We start from the raw sequence: 15,721 nt of genomic DNA, 5'->3' as shown, positions 1-15,721 counted from the left end.
ATCCGCGTGGCTTTGGGTCATAAAATGTCTGATAAGATAGCAGCATCCTGTGACCACACACACACACACACACACACACACGCTGCCTAACCTGATCAAACACACACACACTCTGCCTGGCCTTATCACACACACCCTGTGGATCAGCAGAATCACAAATACTTCCGGTAGTCAACAGATAAACTGGACCAACACTGTACTGGATCTTCCTGGTGTGTGTACACACACACACACACACACACACACACACACACACACACAGAATAACTGAGTTTTGGGGTCTAAAAGTGTGTTAGTGGTTGGCTCATAACAGCAACAAGGATTGTTCCCTCCAGTTTTGCCTGTTGCCACTACAATGTCTGTCTGGGGTCAAAGGTCACAACAGAAGACTGTATCCTAGCAGTGTGTGTGTGTGTGTGTATGTGTGTGGTCCAGGGTTCAGGCGCTGCATGGAGAAGGTTAAACTTCAACTAGTGATAAACAGAGCGGTTGCTTCACGGCGCCGGATGACCCGATTGGCCGATCGGCTGCGTGATCGGGGTTAAAGGACAACGTGAAGGAGGAGTTTTCCTTCTCAGATTGAAACCGTTTGGTCTGGAGATGGTTTGGTGTCATGTGACCTCCTCCTTGAACAGACAGAGGACCATCTAATATCCGTACCAGACTCAGAAGCCCCAGATTCATAAGAAGCCCAGGAGCCACCTGACATGACCCTGCTGGCCTCCAAGCAACCAAAGTTCTGCTGAGAGTGTGTCCTCCTGGTGGTTCAGGGTCCAGAGTTCAAGCTGAGGGATCAGCATTGAGAGATGATCTGATCCTTCTGCTTCCCGAGGACTTCAGTCCAGAGTATTTGAAGTCAGACGTAATAGGAGGACCAGCTCGTGAGAAGGCGAGGCGAGATGTTCGCGACTACTCACGCCGATCTGCTGCGGGAGCCTGGAGGAACCATCGCAACCTTGAGAGACAACACAAAGTTCCGGTGAGGAGAACGAGCAGGAGCTCAGCTCTGGAGACACCAAGTCCAAAGTGATCTCCAGCCAGCAGGGTGTGTCTGAAGGTGGTCCACAGCTGATCCTGATCAGTCCCGATGAGCCTGAAGATCCCACTTTGGTGTCATGGAAGCAGAGCTTCATCCCAGGAGATAAAAAAACTGGACATGGAGATCCATGGAGAGATGTTCCATCTCTCAGACTGCAAACAAACTATCCACTTCTGGATTAGATGATTGTTTGGTCTCGGGGTTTCCCGCTGCAGCTTCTCACGTTCATGTCTTTGCAGATGATGGTCTGTGGTTCATCAGACACGATGTTCATTTCACACTGAAGAACTGAAGGATCTCCTTCATAGGAGCGAAGCCTCGGGTCTCAGGTCCCTCAAAGGTCCCTCAAAGTTTGGTGTTCAAACTTCAGGGATCATTAGATGCTGATCTGTGTTGATCCACCAGGAGCAGCCAGGAACTGGTTGAGATGTGACCTTCGATCCTGAAGTATTTGGTTTCACTGAAACAGGAAGTTGGTGGTTCTCCAAGACAAGCAGGGTTTGTGACGTGAAGGAATCTCCACTTCCAGTCAGGAGCTGAAGATTCGAAACATGAACTTGATGATCTGTGAGAAGGTGACAGATCATGAAGGTGACAGATCAAGAACCTCTCGGACATGAAGGTCCTTCAGACTCCGGTGAAATGGAGATGGTGGAACACAAACCCTGGAGGTGCTTCTTCCTGTTGGAGACTTGCTGTATCCGCATTTCAACTCTGGCACCTTCATGCCTTCATGGTTTCTTCAGGAAGGATTGACCGAGCAGGACGTGCCTGGAGGACGACCATCTGAAGGGGTCCATCTGACATGAAGGTTGGGTGGAGAACATCGGCGCTCAAAGCAGGACTGACTCAAACCCCAGTCTGCTATCAATCCAAGAGGAAGACCAGGCGCTGAGCGAAGATTTATGTGCACGAGACAAAGCTTCACACATGTTCATGTCGAGACCACACACACACACACACACACACACACACACATTAGATGAAGCACATAAATGAAAACACTCTTCAAACATGGAGACCAGTAGGTTCTCCTCTACCCTCTCCCCCTTGCTCTTGACCTTTGACCTCCTCTTGTCATCTCTCCACCTCAGAGGCCTCCCGTCTCCCATCCTTGTTTCTTTCTGAATCCACGTTTCTGCTCTGACTCTTAGGAACATCTCATCATCTTCTGCTTCGAAGTCACGCTATTTTCCCGAAGCTTCGAAGTTCAAAGTTTCAATGACCTTCTTTCACTCTGGACCAACACCGGGAGCATCATGGAGATACTTGGACGGCTGGTGGACCTCCTGCCGGCTCGGGCTGCAAGACTTTGTGGGAACTACGAAGGAGGTCTTTCCTGCTCGGAGTCTCGACATCTTCTACAAGCAGGGCGTGAAAATGCCGGGGAGCTTGAAGCCCTCAGGAGAAGCCGCGGGTGGTGATCTCATGATCTGAGTTGAAGCGGCGGTAGATGTTCCAGAGGAGGTTGTCACGCGAGGTCAAAACACCTCGCGGTTCTCCGGAGCCCGTCTCCTTCCACCGGCGGACTCTGGAACGGAGTGGCACCTAAACATCTGCAGCCTCCGTCTGGTGGTGAGACGTCCTTCTGCTTGTTGACGGAACAACAAGATGAAGTGCAGAGGAACCGGGCAGATAAAACCTTGCGGGACCAAGTGAGTGAAGATGAGGGTTCACAGGATCTGGACCCGAACGCCCTTCTTCTTCTAACTCTGGATGTTACATCGAGAAGCGATTGTTCTGGACCTTCACTCGGTCACACGAGACCACGAGGCGAGCCTTCCCAAGGTGGACGTACTGAGAACCCCTCCGATCCAGAACGGAGGAGAACATCCGAATGGCTGCAGAGCAATCGGATCTCTGGAGATCTCCCTCCACCAGGAAGGAGCTGATGGTGGTAGCTTGTGGATCCTCTTCTCCTCTGCGGGCACCGTGTCTGGCGGGGGAATGTTCTGGATGTTCTAGCAGCTGGTGCTCACAGCGGCGGCACTGAATTAAGATTTGTAACTTAAAAGATGGCGCCGGCGGATAAAGACAGGACATTTGGGAGCGAAGAGGAGACATTTGCATCAGAAGAGCCTCTTCATTTGCACACAAGCACAGCCCCCCCCCCCACCCCACCCGCCTCACACACACACACACACACACACACACACTCCCTCTGGTCTGCAGTCACACCCATTAAGCCTGCAAAGCCTCCATTGTCCATGGGTGTGTGGACCTGAGGAGCCCTCAGCAGCAGATTGGGCTGGGTGAGGGGTTCCAGGCAGACAAAGGACCCCCCCATCCCCCTCCCCATTTGAAATCAATCACGCCGGCTTTCTCATTCACCCCCCCGTCTGCCCTCGTCCTCAGCAGCGATAGCGCGACCCAACCCCTCCCGAAAAACGTCCTCCTCTCGGGAGACGTCCCTCAACCCCCCAGCAGACACCCATCTTCTAGATCACGCTACTCGGGCTGAGCGTCAAGAGAAGAACCGGGAAGATTCACACACACACATTGAAAGCTCTGGACCTTCTGAAAAAGCTGACTCCACGTTGTTGTTGTTGTTGTTGTTGTTGGTTTAGATGTGTCATCAGAAACATCAGCATCAGAGGACAGGTGGTTGTGATGTTATAGCACGTTCTCTTATCGCGTTGAGATGTTTCTCCAAGCCGAGTCTGGAGGTCTCCACAGGTGCAGCGTCCTGAACCTTCTAAGAAGCAGGAGCGTGTGTGTGTGTGTGTCCGTACAAATACTTTAATATTCTAATAGATTGACAGGAAATCATCCACTCAGAAAGAAAGTTCTTAGCAAAAGAGCTCCTGAGATTGAAGACGTCTTTCTTCTCCTTAAATAAACTGACAGAAGTAAATAATCTTATATAGAGAGATTTATAATTAACCGTCACCTCGTCTTTATGTCGTAGCAAAATAAATCTTTATGGTTGAACCTCTCTGTCGCCGAGAGTCGAGTCCTGCTTGTGAGAAGAGTCTGAAGGAAAAGCATCGCGGACCATCTCAGGGTCTCGGCTTCCGACCGGCGACTCCCGGGTGGCGGAACCGACGCAGCACTTCCGATTGGTCCTGGAGAACATCCTCTTCTCCAAGCCTCCGTCTGTCTGTCTCCGTATTCCACATGCATACGGAGTGTGTGTGTGTGTGTGTGTGTGTGTGTGTGTCCATCTATATCTAAGGGCTCTGTGTCTCCACAACGAAGGTCCATTGGCGAAAGCGGCGACGATGAAGTTTGGCTTCGCCGCAGCCGTGGACCTCCAGCGTCTCGGACGACTCGCAAGGTCCCGCCGTGGTTCTCCGGTTTCTCCTCAGCCGGAGGGCCGGACTCTATCGCGGCGCCGTCTTGGCGTCTATCCGAGAATGTGCGTCCTGGTAGCCGAGGAGGCAGGGATCGGTGGACAAGGCGTCGTGGGTGAAAACGGAGTCGTTGTCGGAGGAGCAGGAACTGGACGTGTCCTCGCACGACGGGGAGTACTGCTCGAAGGGGGTGGACAGGTCCAGGTACTGGGGAGGAGAAGAAGGTCAGAAGGTCAGAAGGACGTCGGACGGTCGAATCGCGAGCGAGAACGGCTGCCGTCGCGGTTCGAGAAGATCCGGATCCGTTCGCTTTTAAACGTCCGCCTTCGAGCTCGAGAGGAAACCGTTACGTCGGTCAGACCGACGCCTTCACGAGACGATTGGCTCTCCGCTCGAACCGGCGCCGCTTCTGCTCCATCAGATTGTGCTCTGAGGACATCTGGTCCACAGACCGCGGCAGAACGGAAAGCAAATGTGCGAGCATGTGTGATGTTGGCCTTGAATGTGTTGGTATGCAATTTCACGGGGCTGCGTAGTGTGTGTGTGTGTGTGCGCATATGTGTGTGTGTGTGTGTTCGCCCACCTCGTCAGAGATGGACAGCAGCACTTTATCCAGCTCCTCCACCAGCTGTTTGAAGGTCGGTCTCTGGGTGGGAACGGCGTGCCAACACTCGCGCATCATCATGTAGCTGCGTGGTAAATAAAAAAAAAACAAAGGCCACACAAAACACATGAAGAATCTTCTAAACAACCTCGAGAAGATTCGCCGTCCGTAAAGCAGAAGGTCCCGCTCACAGTTCATGTGTGCAGTTGGAAGGCTTGTCCATGCGATGTCCTTCCTTCAGCAGTTTGAAAAGCTCCTCGACGGGGATTCCGGGATACGGAGAACCTCCCAGGGTGAAGATCTCCCACATCAGAACTCCGAAGGACCACCTGAGAGAAGAAGAGCGCGTGAAGCGGGTTTTCGGCGTCTTCTCCTCGGGGGTGGCGAGTGTGTGAAGCCCGGACTTACACATCGCTCTGGTGTGTGTAGACCCGGTCGAACAAGGCTTCCGGCGCCATCCACTTCACCGGCAGCCGCCCCTGCGGACGGATCCAGACAGTTAAGCTCCGCCCCCTCCCCGCGAGGTCACGGACCACGGCGGAAAACAAACCCTCTGTATTTCCCGACTGTATCTCCCCGTGCCGACCCCCCTCCGCCCCCCGACCCCCGACTCGTACGCCCTCTTTTTGTAATTATGTCCCATTAAGCCGGCTGCCAATCAGAGGTAAACATCTGACATGTGTCTTGAGGAGAATTAAAGCTGCGAGAGGAGCCGGCGGAAAGAAGCCGGCGGAGGAACAGACATGTTTACAAGGAGCTCCGGCTCCAAAACAACCCCGTTAACCTTTTAACAATCGGACGGTCTGCGCGAGTATTCCGACATGGCGTCCGTCTTGAGCGGACCGGGGGTTTCGGGAACGCGAGCGTCCGATACGACGCTTCTCTCGGGGAAAATCCATTACGGGGACGGAAGGGCGGCGCAAAAAAAAAAACGGCATTCTGGAAGGGTCGACACAGGAGGCGTTCACCTGCAGAACGTCCCGAGGGAGAGACACTCACATTGGTGGTTTTCTTGTAGTAGTCGATCTGGTGGACGCCTCTGGCCAGGCCGAAGTCGGCGATCTTCATCACGTTGTCTTCGGTGACCAGGACGTTTCTGGCGGCCAGGTCTCGGTGGATGCACTGCGGAGAGAAGGTCGAGCGGTCGGACCGGCGTTCCGCAGAAAGCGGGTCCGATCTCCAGCTCCGCCGGGATCTGCGTTTCCCGGCACGTTGACGCTAATGCTAGGGCGATTAAGGCTAAAGGTCTTCTGTTCCAAGCTTCGTTGTTCCGACGTCTCCGAGAAAGCGGCGAAATGAAACGTCTCTTTGTAGAAACTGAGTTTGGAGAAAAAACAAACCTTTGGGAGGAAATAAGAAAGGCTCTGTTTGCCCACATAGAATGGATGTCATTAAGTTTATTTTGGTTTTCATTGGAAATAGACGTGGGATTTGTGGGGAGGTGCGAAATGAACCAGCCCCGGTTTGCGGGTCTCTCTGTAATGGAGGGGTAGTTTCAGGCTCCGGCATTCTTCGGAGCCAAAGAGGCAGAAACCCGATGCCTCCGCCCAGACGACGGCTCTGCTGCGTGTTTGCTAACAGATTTATGGCCTCGCTAAAAAAGACAAAGGCTCGGGTCTGAGGGATGGACAGATGGATGGAGAAGAGTAAACAGGACTGGAGCAACGACAGACTTCTGCTGAGGAACGTCTGCCCCAGACAAAGGAACCTGCTGATCATAACAGACCGAGGGCACCCTGGGAAAGTACAAGGAGACAACGCAGAAGAAGCGACCGGCGGGAACGAAGAACGAGACAAAGAAGGCCCGAGCGGAGAGGAGGAGGAGGAGGAGGAGGAGGAGGAGGAGGTTCGTCCCGTGACCCCGAGCCTCCGGACCGAACTCATCCGGTCCAAAGCCGCAGATGGTGAAGTTCCCGTCAGATCCCAAACCAGCGTGACTTGGAACCACATCCCGACGTCGCAACGGACGTGACCTCCGAGCTCCGGTTTTCAGCGAGTGAGCGGACGCTCTCCCGGACGTCAACATGTGGTCAGGTTGTAACATGAGCCGGGAGGCGTTCGCTACATCATCCTCATGCATTCGAACGCCATTGGCTGATTTGCAATGGAGTGACGTACCCTTTTGGAGGCCAGGTATTCCATCCCTCGGGCCACTTGGTAGGCACAGGACAACAGGTCTTTGAAGGTGAGCTGCTCCTCAGGCACTTTGGTCACATCAAAAGTGTAGTCCATGCCCGGAGGCCGCCGGGCCCTCAGGTACTCCCTCAGACTGCCTTTGGAGGCGTATTCCACCAGCACATACAGCGGGCCTGGGGTGCACACAGGAGGAAGGCATGGTTACTTCCATTGTATCTGTAGCCTGGAGGTTCGGGACCACCGCTGTTCAAACACCCATTTGATTAGCGACCGACCGGTCGGTTGATATTTAAGAGGACGTGGGTGGAGAAGGGGTGGCCGATTGGATTTTCGCGTTACGCGAAAAATAGACGCCGACGGTCCGCCCATCGTCCGATCGTCTACGGAATGGTGCAAAGGACTCACGGCAAAAGCTCATTTTGTCAGAAGCTCACCGTCCTGCGTGCAGACTCCAAGAAGGTTGATAATGTTTTTGTGCTTGTCCATCACCTTCATCAGCTCCATCTCTGAGATCAGGTCTGCCAGGTCTTTGTCTGTGGCATCATCTGGACAGAGAACACATTGTTTAGACGGAGGGGGATTTGACTAAAGGGTGTTTGGTTGTAAATTTTCTCTCCTACCTTTGAGCATTTTCACTGCCACGGTGGTGGGCTGGTCCGGGGAGTCCTTGTTGATGCCGTAGGCCTCGGCTCTGACCACTTGCCCGAAGCAACCTTCTCCGAGAGGTTTCCCCAATGTTAAACTACAGAGAGGACACGGTCGGCGGAAAATGGCCGAATGAAGACTTTGTGAAAACTCAAAATTCCTGGTTCGGGTCTCTGTAATCCAAAGATGGCTCAAGAGCTGCTTTAGTGAGCCACGTGACACAGTGTCCAGGACCCACGATAAACTTTGGAGAGATAAAGTCTTTACCGGCAGCAAAGATAAAGAACATATTTGCTGAGACTCCCTCTTACCCCTCAGTCAAAATACTGCGTTTCTTGTTTTCAAATGATGACTGTTTCCTTTTGACAATTGCATAGAACTCACTTGTCCCTGAGGAACTCCCAGTCCGGGTCATAGGGCAGTTCAAACTCCATAACTCCAGCCAGCATCGGGGAGCAGCTGGAGGAGAGGCGAGCAACCCTCATCAGGGACGCGCTGGACTTCCCTGACGAGTTGGACTCCACGGAGTACTGGAGGGAAGGGACGATTCAGGGATGGAAAACAGAAAGTAGACCGGGCGGTGCTGAAGTCCTGGAATCCATGGGTGCAAAAAAAAACCAGTCCCCTTGGCCAAGATCAACGTACCTGTCTGCGTAGGGGGAACTTGGAAAGCTTCTGGACGGGGAGCGCATCAAAGGGCTCCCGCCGGGGATGGATTTGCATCCGACATAACACCACGATAACGACGGCCATGATCAGGGCCAGGAAGCCGCAGGCGTAGATGATGATATCAGTGTATTTGGTCTCCATGGTGTCCAACGCATCTGCCGCTTCTTCCTCTACGGCAACACAGGAAGTTTGAACGTGAACTCGGTCGTGGATCATTCGGGCCAAAGGTTATGCCGGTATTCTCGCCGTAAATGAGATCATCGGGGATCTTCTGGTCTCACCTGACAGGACCGTGAGCCACGCAGACTGGTGGGCAAAACCGATGGAATTTCCCGCCAGGCAGGTGTACTCCCCTGCATCTTCCATGGTAACTTTGGACAGGTACAGCACCTCCACCTCCGACATGTTCAGGTTTCCGGTCTGCTTGAAACGCAAGAAGTTAGACAGAAAGGAACCGGGAATATTTTTGTCGGGAAATAACTTTTCAAACGTCACCGACCTTCAGGATCCGGACGTAGGGCGTCCCGTCGGCACCGAAGCGACTGCCGTTCCTCTCTATGTGTTTGAGCCATTGGATGTGGGGCTGGGCGTCGCTGTAGACCTTACAGTGGAACTGGACGTCGCTGCCGACCACCGCCGTGGTGTTGGCCGGTAGACCCGCTTGTAAGATGGGCCTGTGGGGGGAGCGTTCTGTGCGGAGAGAGCGGGACGACCGCGAGTGAGACGTCCAAAAAGTCAGACCGACGGTGTCACGGCGCTACAGGGGTACAAAGGTCAACCACTAATTCACCGGTTTTCTTTCTGTGGTTTAATTTGATGTCGTTTTAGAAATAATCCCCGCCCAACGAGGAGTCTGTCTGAGCGTGACAAACACGGGGACTCTCAACCCAGAGGGTCGCGGCAAAGACTTATCGGGGTATTTGGCGCCCGGAAAGGAAAGCAAACACAGCGGCGCTGTAAACAAACAGTGCTCGGGTCGCCGGCGACACCCGTTTGTTTTAGGGCTCCGGTCGGCTAAAGAGCAGGAAACTGCGTTTGGAGATGAAAACGGGTTTCATTAGTGTTTCTTTGTCAGCTGGTTGCCGGGGTCTCTTTGATCTAGGGTTACTCTCGCTCTCTGATCTCGTTAGCTGTCTCGTTAGTCTTCTCCCCCCGTCGATGGGGACGGAAACCGACCCCGCTGTGGACAGACGGCCGCCGAATGAACAACTTCTGTCACAGGTCAGGTAGAAAACCGCTTCGGACGCCTGACCGTCCACATCCTGCCCGCCACGCTAGACGCCAGGCGCCCCGTCATCTTCTGATTACCCCCCCTCCAACAACCGCCTCTCATTGGAAAGGCGGATATTTCTGACCTCGACATCCAGCAACCAACGGGCGGCCGCAACGTAGAACTTCTTTGCTCACATTTCTGTTCTTCGCACCGTTTGATTCAAAGACGACTACCTTTTGGTAAAGGTGAAGAGAGAGGGGACGGCGTCTTTTTGGAAGGGATACGTCTTCTGACTCTTACCCAGGACATCCAGGACGTAGCTGTGGGCGATGGATCCGTATTTGTTCTCCACCATGCAGGTGTAGTTCCCTCTGTCGGAGGGAACCACACTCTCCATCACCAGGCTCCAATGTTGATGCCTCAGCTGTTACAAACACAAAACCGTTTCACCATCTGAGCTTCCAGGAGCAGGTAGGTTATCGGTGAGGTGGAAACGCCGAGCTCGGACACGTCGCCTCCTGACTTTCAAAGTGCGGACGATCAGAGCGATTGACGGGGCCGCAACCCGAGCGTACCTTGATCCCCCCGATGCGATGCTCTCCTCGGAATTCCCGCCCGTTCTTCAGCCAGCGGATGGTTGGCACCGGGCTGCCCATGGCCGGGCAGCGGAACTTTACCGTGTTGCCCGCGGGGACGGCGTACAGATTCTTTTCCATCATCGGGGTGTGGGTCCAGTACGGACCTGCCGCGACGAAAACCGGGAGGGAGGGGTCTGAGGGACGGCGGCTCGGGATCGGATGGTAAATAACGGCGTGGAGACACGCGGCGCAACGCACCTCTGGAGAAGTAAACCTGATCGTTCTCCACCTCGGCGGAGGTGTCCTCTAAGTCGTCGTCCTCGTCGTCATCGTCGCCCGAACCCAAGGAGTCTGAGAACACGGTGGACATCGAGGACAGAGCGCAGGTTTATGGGTTAGTCCACAGAATATCAGAAGGTGCCCAAACCGAAGCGGTTGAGTCACCTCACCTGCCACAGCAATGGTGAAGTTCCTGACGGGTTCTTTGGTTCCACGGAGAATGCAGACGTAAACCCCCGAATCCTCATACGTGATGTCCGTGATCTCCATGACCGTTCCTCGGATCTGGATCCGAGGTGTGGGTAAAATTCGGACCCCCTCCTTGTACCAGGTCACCGCCATGCCGGGCCGAGTGCTCATGTCGCAACGCAGCTTCAGAACATTTCCGGGCTCTAAAAGAAGATGCTCCGCTTTGTCCTCACTCGGGTCCTCGAGGGCATCTGTCGGAAGCAAGCGGACGGCATATCAGTGGACCCGACACGTAGCCTTCTGTTTGTTTTCCGCCGCGGACGGTTCTGCCTCATTTCCTCTGAACTTTTTCGTCCGAGCGGTTCTTTGTGCTTTCACTTGGAGCAGCCGTCTCTTAATCTGCTACTAAATGCCGCAGCCATCATTTTCTCGACACCTCCCCCACCCACACAATGAAATCACCATGGAGAGAAAGACGCCTGACCAACCTGCCCCCCCCCCCCCCCTCCCCCTCCCTCCCCCCGCTCCCCCCGGGGTTATTGTGGGGCTGAGAGCGCTCCGGCTAACACCGCTAACTCCCTCTGCTCATTCACCGCCCGGAGAAGAAAGAAGGACCCCAGAGGAGGAGGCTGAAGCTAATGAACATGTTGTAGCTTGACAGTGGACAGGGAGTAAATCTGAGGGGCGGTGAAGGTTCACTGGAGATCTAAGCGAGGGGAGCTTCATCCAGCCAGGGGAGGAGGACGCCGGAGACGACCGGTACTCCTCCAGTCCTCCCCTCCTTTGCTCGCTTTCACTTCTTACAACCTGAAATGTCTGAAGGTTCAACGAAGATGTTACCTTGTGACATCTCAGCGGCAGAGGAGTCCGCAGAGTCCGACGTGGAGGAACCTACCGAGGGGAACGTTCAGAGTGTCACGATACGATCAGTTTGTTTTTCCAGTTAGCTTGTTGGCTAAAACCCCGGGGTCTCGGCTTCTGCTCTCTCAATGGGAGGGGATCGGCGAGTCTCACCTGGCAGGACCTCCAGCCACGCCGACTGCATGGCCTGAACCCTCTGACCCGCATGGTTGCTCTCAGCCATACAGAAGTATTGTCCTGCGTCCTCCAGTGTGATGTTGGACAGGTGAAGAGTGTTCACCTTGGAGGCCTTGCTCCTCAGAGACTACACCAAAAGAAGACGGATCTTTGAATGAGACGTGAGGGGACCCCGGCGAGGAAATATCGGGTGGCGTGCAAACTTCTTCGTCGCTATCTCACTCACCGTGAGCGCTCTGAGGACGGGTTCTCCGTCCGGACTCTGGCGGCCCGAGTCCATTTTCAGCCACTGCACCCTTGTGGACCCGGGTCGGTGGACCTTACACACCAACCTCGCCTGACCACTCACCACTCCTGTGGTGTTCTGAGGGAACCCTGGCAGGATGAGGGGTCTGGAGAGCCTGAGATCTGGACGGGAGGAGAGAACGCGGAGGTGAAGATACAAGGAAGCTCAGTTTGGCCCTCTAACCCCGGCGGGATGTCCGACCGGCGCTAGTCTCCATTTATGGTGGACGGATGTGGGGGCAAGAACCCAAGGACGGAGGCTGCGGTTCCTCCAACAACTCAAGACTTATCTTCTTCTCAAGGCCAAAGTGACCGGGACAAAGCGACCGCGAGGTTTCCTGGTTTCGGTTTACGTCTGAGAGGTCCGGCATCGGCGGCGCATTATGCTCCGGAGCAACGCCGGTCACCCGATACCCCCCCGGAAGTGGCGATAGAGTGCCCGATACCCCGGCTGCTATGGAGTCTCCATCGGCTACAGAGCCGCCCATTCATGGGCTCCGGAGCTCGGAGGACATGTGGACCCGCTGCCCGCTCGCAACTCACAACCGGCAATTTTCTGCCTGACTGTTTCCTGCCGGCGCCCAGTAAAAGGCAACGTCTATTAAGCAGGACGGGGGCACGTCCCGGAAAACTGAAAACTTGGGAAGGGTGATTTTTCTGTCACGCCCAGATGGGAGGTAGGCCTTCTTCCACACTGATTTATTGAGGGGTTCAGACGGAAGAGCTAATAGTCAGGTGTAAAACACACACACACACACACACACACTCTGAGCCATGCTAATGAACTTGCAGGCCGGTGCCCTGCGACTGAACTTGCGGCGGAGTGTGAATTGTCACCCCGAGGCGAAGGAGGCAAACAAAACACCGCAAACATAAACAAAGGCTGAGCCGGAGAGTCGCAACGGCGGAGCTCGCGACGGACATCCTGACCCCGACCGGAGAACCGAGCAGAGGAACCCTCCCGTGGCCTCCGGAGCCCAAATCCGGGGTGTTTCAATCCAGAAGGGGAGGAAAAAAAAAAGTTGCCTGCAAGGACCTGTGGTGCGTTTACGCCCCGGTTCTTCTGGGACGGAACGGCAGGACCTTCTTTGGCACAGGAGACTCTCCTGAGTCAAATCACCGACGTTAGCGTCCCTTCCTATTTGGAAGATGGCGAGGAGACGGGGGAAGGACGGAGAAGGTCTCGTATGGTCTGTAATGATGCAGAGGAGCTAAAAATACGCTCTGCTGTGACAGAAAACATTGGACCTTCTGGATCCCTGTGTTTAGAGTGTGGTCGCAGACTCGGCCGTGTAATTACTTCTACCGAGACATTTATTTTAACTCGGCGGCAGCCGGACGAAAACACCGACAAGTATTTTGGGACACCGAGAGAAAAAGGGTGGCGTCCGTCTCATCCGTCCGTCCCGGGACCTTCACGAACCCTCCGCGGTCTCCTTCGCATCTCCGTCCGAGAAAACATCCCGGACGCGAAGACGTCGGAAGGGGGCGAGAGTCGGGACCTCCGGACTTCCGAAAGGACGTGGAGACCGACCTTTCCCTGGATGTTCTGAGGAGACCCCCCCCGGCCCGGAGTCTCCGCAGCTGCGCGTTTTACGACCGGCGAGACGTCCAATTATCAAATCCTGGTTCCCGGCGCGTCTGCCGAGGAGCCGACGGCAGATTGCCATCGGAAGAACAAGCCTCGGCGGGCCGGGAGCTCAGACGGGCTCCCGCTCGATGCCCCCCGGCGACAATCCACGTCGTCTTTCATCAGTTCCACGCTCACGTCTCCGAGGAGAAGCCGCACAGGAGCCCTTTCATCTGCAGAAGATTCACATGTAGCCTTCAGCCGCCCCGCTTCCTGCCGACCCGAGAGTCCGACGGGCTTCAAACCCGCTGACGGATTTACCGCTACGCCATCAAGGAGACACACACACACACACACACACATGCCGGGACGGCAGCGAAAACAATCCTGAGCCACTTTTGATGGGATGTTCTCCGACATCTCCAGGAGTGGAGAAGGGAAAAGGGGAAAGGAAGGAGAACATTGAAGAACCTCCACGGAGGACAACCGCCGCCTCAACCTTCTGGTACCTTCTAAAGAGAGATTTCAAACCGAACGTCTGCAGCGACGTCTCCTGACGGAGGAAAACTCCCTCACCTTTAGGTCGTCCCTCTGCCACGGTCCTGGTCCGGACCCTCCCGGTCAAACACGCGAGGAGAACGCAGAAGGTCCAGATCCTCGCCATCTTCTCGATGAGGTGCGTGTGCATGTGTGTGTGTGTGTGTGTGTGTGGTGGGTCTGAGGTTGAGGCGGCCTCACACTCCGGGTCCTGGCATGGGACGTCCTGGAATCCAAGGAATTCAAGTCTGGAAGTCTGGATCCTGCGGAGAAAGTAAAGACATGAACTTGGGGCTGAAAGTCTGAGCAAAGAGCAGCCGTCGGCAGAACCGGGAGGTCCGGTTCGGCTTGGAGCCGAGCCGCTGCCTGAAATCGGGCCTCCAGAAGAAACCCCAAAGATGTTTAGCCCCGACCGGCCTACCGTCGGCAGATCGGACCTCCTTTTATCGGATTCTTCGGCGCTCAGAACCCCCCGAGACCCCGGGTTCCGACAGGGAGGGAAGAGCGGCCCCTTTCAGAACCAGACGTGTCCACAGAAAGGAAAACAAAAAGGGCCGCGGTCCAAGGAGACGGAGCCTCCACCGATCGGACGATGATCGACAGGTTCTCCGCAAAGCCAGATCGGAGTTTCAGAGTCGCTTCGGTTTGGAAACGAACCTCCGGCGTGGAGAAGAAGCTCCTCCGGAGGAGAACCTGATGGAGCTCCAGAGGAGAAGAGGGAGCTCTTCTGCTGCCAGTCTGGACGGCAGGCGCCAGACTCTGGTGCGTGCGCTGCATGCGTGCAGGCCGCGCCCACACACACACACACACACACACACACACACACACAGAGACACACACACCGAACCGCGTTACTGAATGAACCGCATTCTCCCTCAATTAAAGACTGGAGCTGAAGTCTCCACTGCGCAGCCGCAGACGCCTCCTCTCTCACGCCGTGTTTCCTTCACTCGAACCCACGCAGTGACTCCTCGCTGTCACTCCGACGGACCCACGGAGCTGCCGGTACCGATTCACCGGACCGGCTGCGTCTTTCGATTCAAGCGCAAAATTAAACCCAAAAAAGTCCGGAAGCAGGTTCGGACCTGCGTGAAGGTCCAGAAAGTACAACCTCCACTCCTGAGCCCCAACAACAACAACAATAATAACAATAATAATAATTATTATTATTTTAATAAAAATAATAATAATAGTAGTAGTAATTGGATCCTCGGCGGACGAACCGTCCACTTCGATTCGGTTCTCTGATTCGGTTTCGGTGGTGGTTCGGAGTTGAAGTTTCACCCACCTTTCCTCCCGGTCCTCCACACAGGAGGTCACTCCACGTCCACGACACGAGTGGCCGCCGGTGTCCTCATGTGGAGGTTAAAGTCCAGACGAACCCCCGTCAGAACCCGTCTGTGATCCGTCTCATCCGGACAAAAAAAAAAAAAAAAAATCCCGTTACAGATCCATCGGACTCGGACCGGCGGCAAGAACCGAACCGGCGGCTTCGGGCTCAGAGACCCGCAAGTCTCCGTGGGGTTGGAGGGCGACGTCCGCCGGTTCAGGTCGTTAGATCCATGCGAGGGGACTCCCGGACGGACCGAGCACTCGCTCCGGGTCCGGCTCCGTATCCGGTCTCGGGTTCGGATCCGGGTCCTTTC

The 15,721-nt window shown here is 54.9% G+C and overlaps 1 protein-coding gene across 2 annotated transcripts; it reads right to left on the bottom strand.

The window, feature by feature from the left end:
- Positions 1 to 3,758: 3,758 nt before the first annotated feature.
- Positions 3,759 to 15,514, bottom strand: fgfr4 (fibroblast growth factor receptor 4). Of its 2 annotated transcripts, none has more exons than XR_015107229.1 (21): positions 15,364 to 15,514; positions 14,115 to 14,338; positions 11,910 to 12,091; positions 11,660 to 11,810; positions 11,486 to 11,536; positions 10,627 to 10,896; positions 10,436 to 10,528; positions 10,175 to 10,341; positions 9,900 to 10,023; positions 8,886 to 9,076; positions 8,668 to 8,806; positions 8,363 to 8,556; positions 8,102 to 8,247; positions 7,693 to 7,814; positions 7,507 to 7,617; positions 7,055 to 7,245; positions 5,936 to 6,276; positions 5,345 to 5,415; positions 5,128 to 5,265; positions 4,916 to 5,021; positions 3,759 to 4,539 (listed from the first exon to the last, which is right to left on the bottom strand). XR_015107229.1 is itself a non-coding variant. In XM_086161024.1 (21 exons), the coding sequence occupies exons 2-21, from the start codon at positions 14,224 to 14,226 to the stop codon at positions 4,363 to 4,365; spliced, it is 2,859 nt and encodes a 952-aa protein (XP_086017150.1). In that variant the 5' UTR covers positions 14,227 to 14,338; positions 15,364 to 15,514; the 3' UTR covers positions 3,759 to 4,362. The 2 variants fall into 2 exon arrangements, 1 of the variants encoding a protein (XP_086017150.1); XM_086161024.1 differs by having other exon boundaries at positions 5,936 to 6,058.
- Positions 15,515 to 15,721: the final 207 nt, after the last annotated feature.

This window comes from Fistularia commersonii, chromosome 15 (genome assembly GCF_037954325.1).
Source record: "Fistularia commersonii isolate RoL2024-O1a breed Wild chromosome 15, RoL_Fcom_v1.0, whole genome shotgun sequence".
Taxonomy (NCBI): domain Eukaryota; kingdom Metazoa; phylum Chordata; class Actinopteri; order Syngnathiformes; family Fistulariidae; genus Fistularia; species Fistularia commersonii.
The sequence above is the reverse complement of the archived record's forward strand: the minus strand, read 5'-3'. Positions and strand labels throughout refer to the sequence as shown.

Coding starts and splice junctions, on each gene's coding strand:
- fgfr4 (XM_086161024.1), bottom strand. CDS start 14,226: ATGCACACGCACCTCATCGAGAAGATGGCGAGGATCTGGACCTTCTGC. Junction 7,815..8,101: donor TGGGAGTTCCTCAGGGACAA/GTGAGTTCTATG, acceptor TCCTCTCTGTAG/TTTAACATTGGGGAAACCTC. Junction 7,246..7,506: donor TGGAGTCTGCACGCAGGACG/GTGAGCTTCTGA, acceptor TGTGCACCCCAG/GCCCGCTGTATGTGCTGGTG.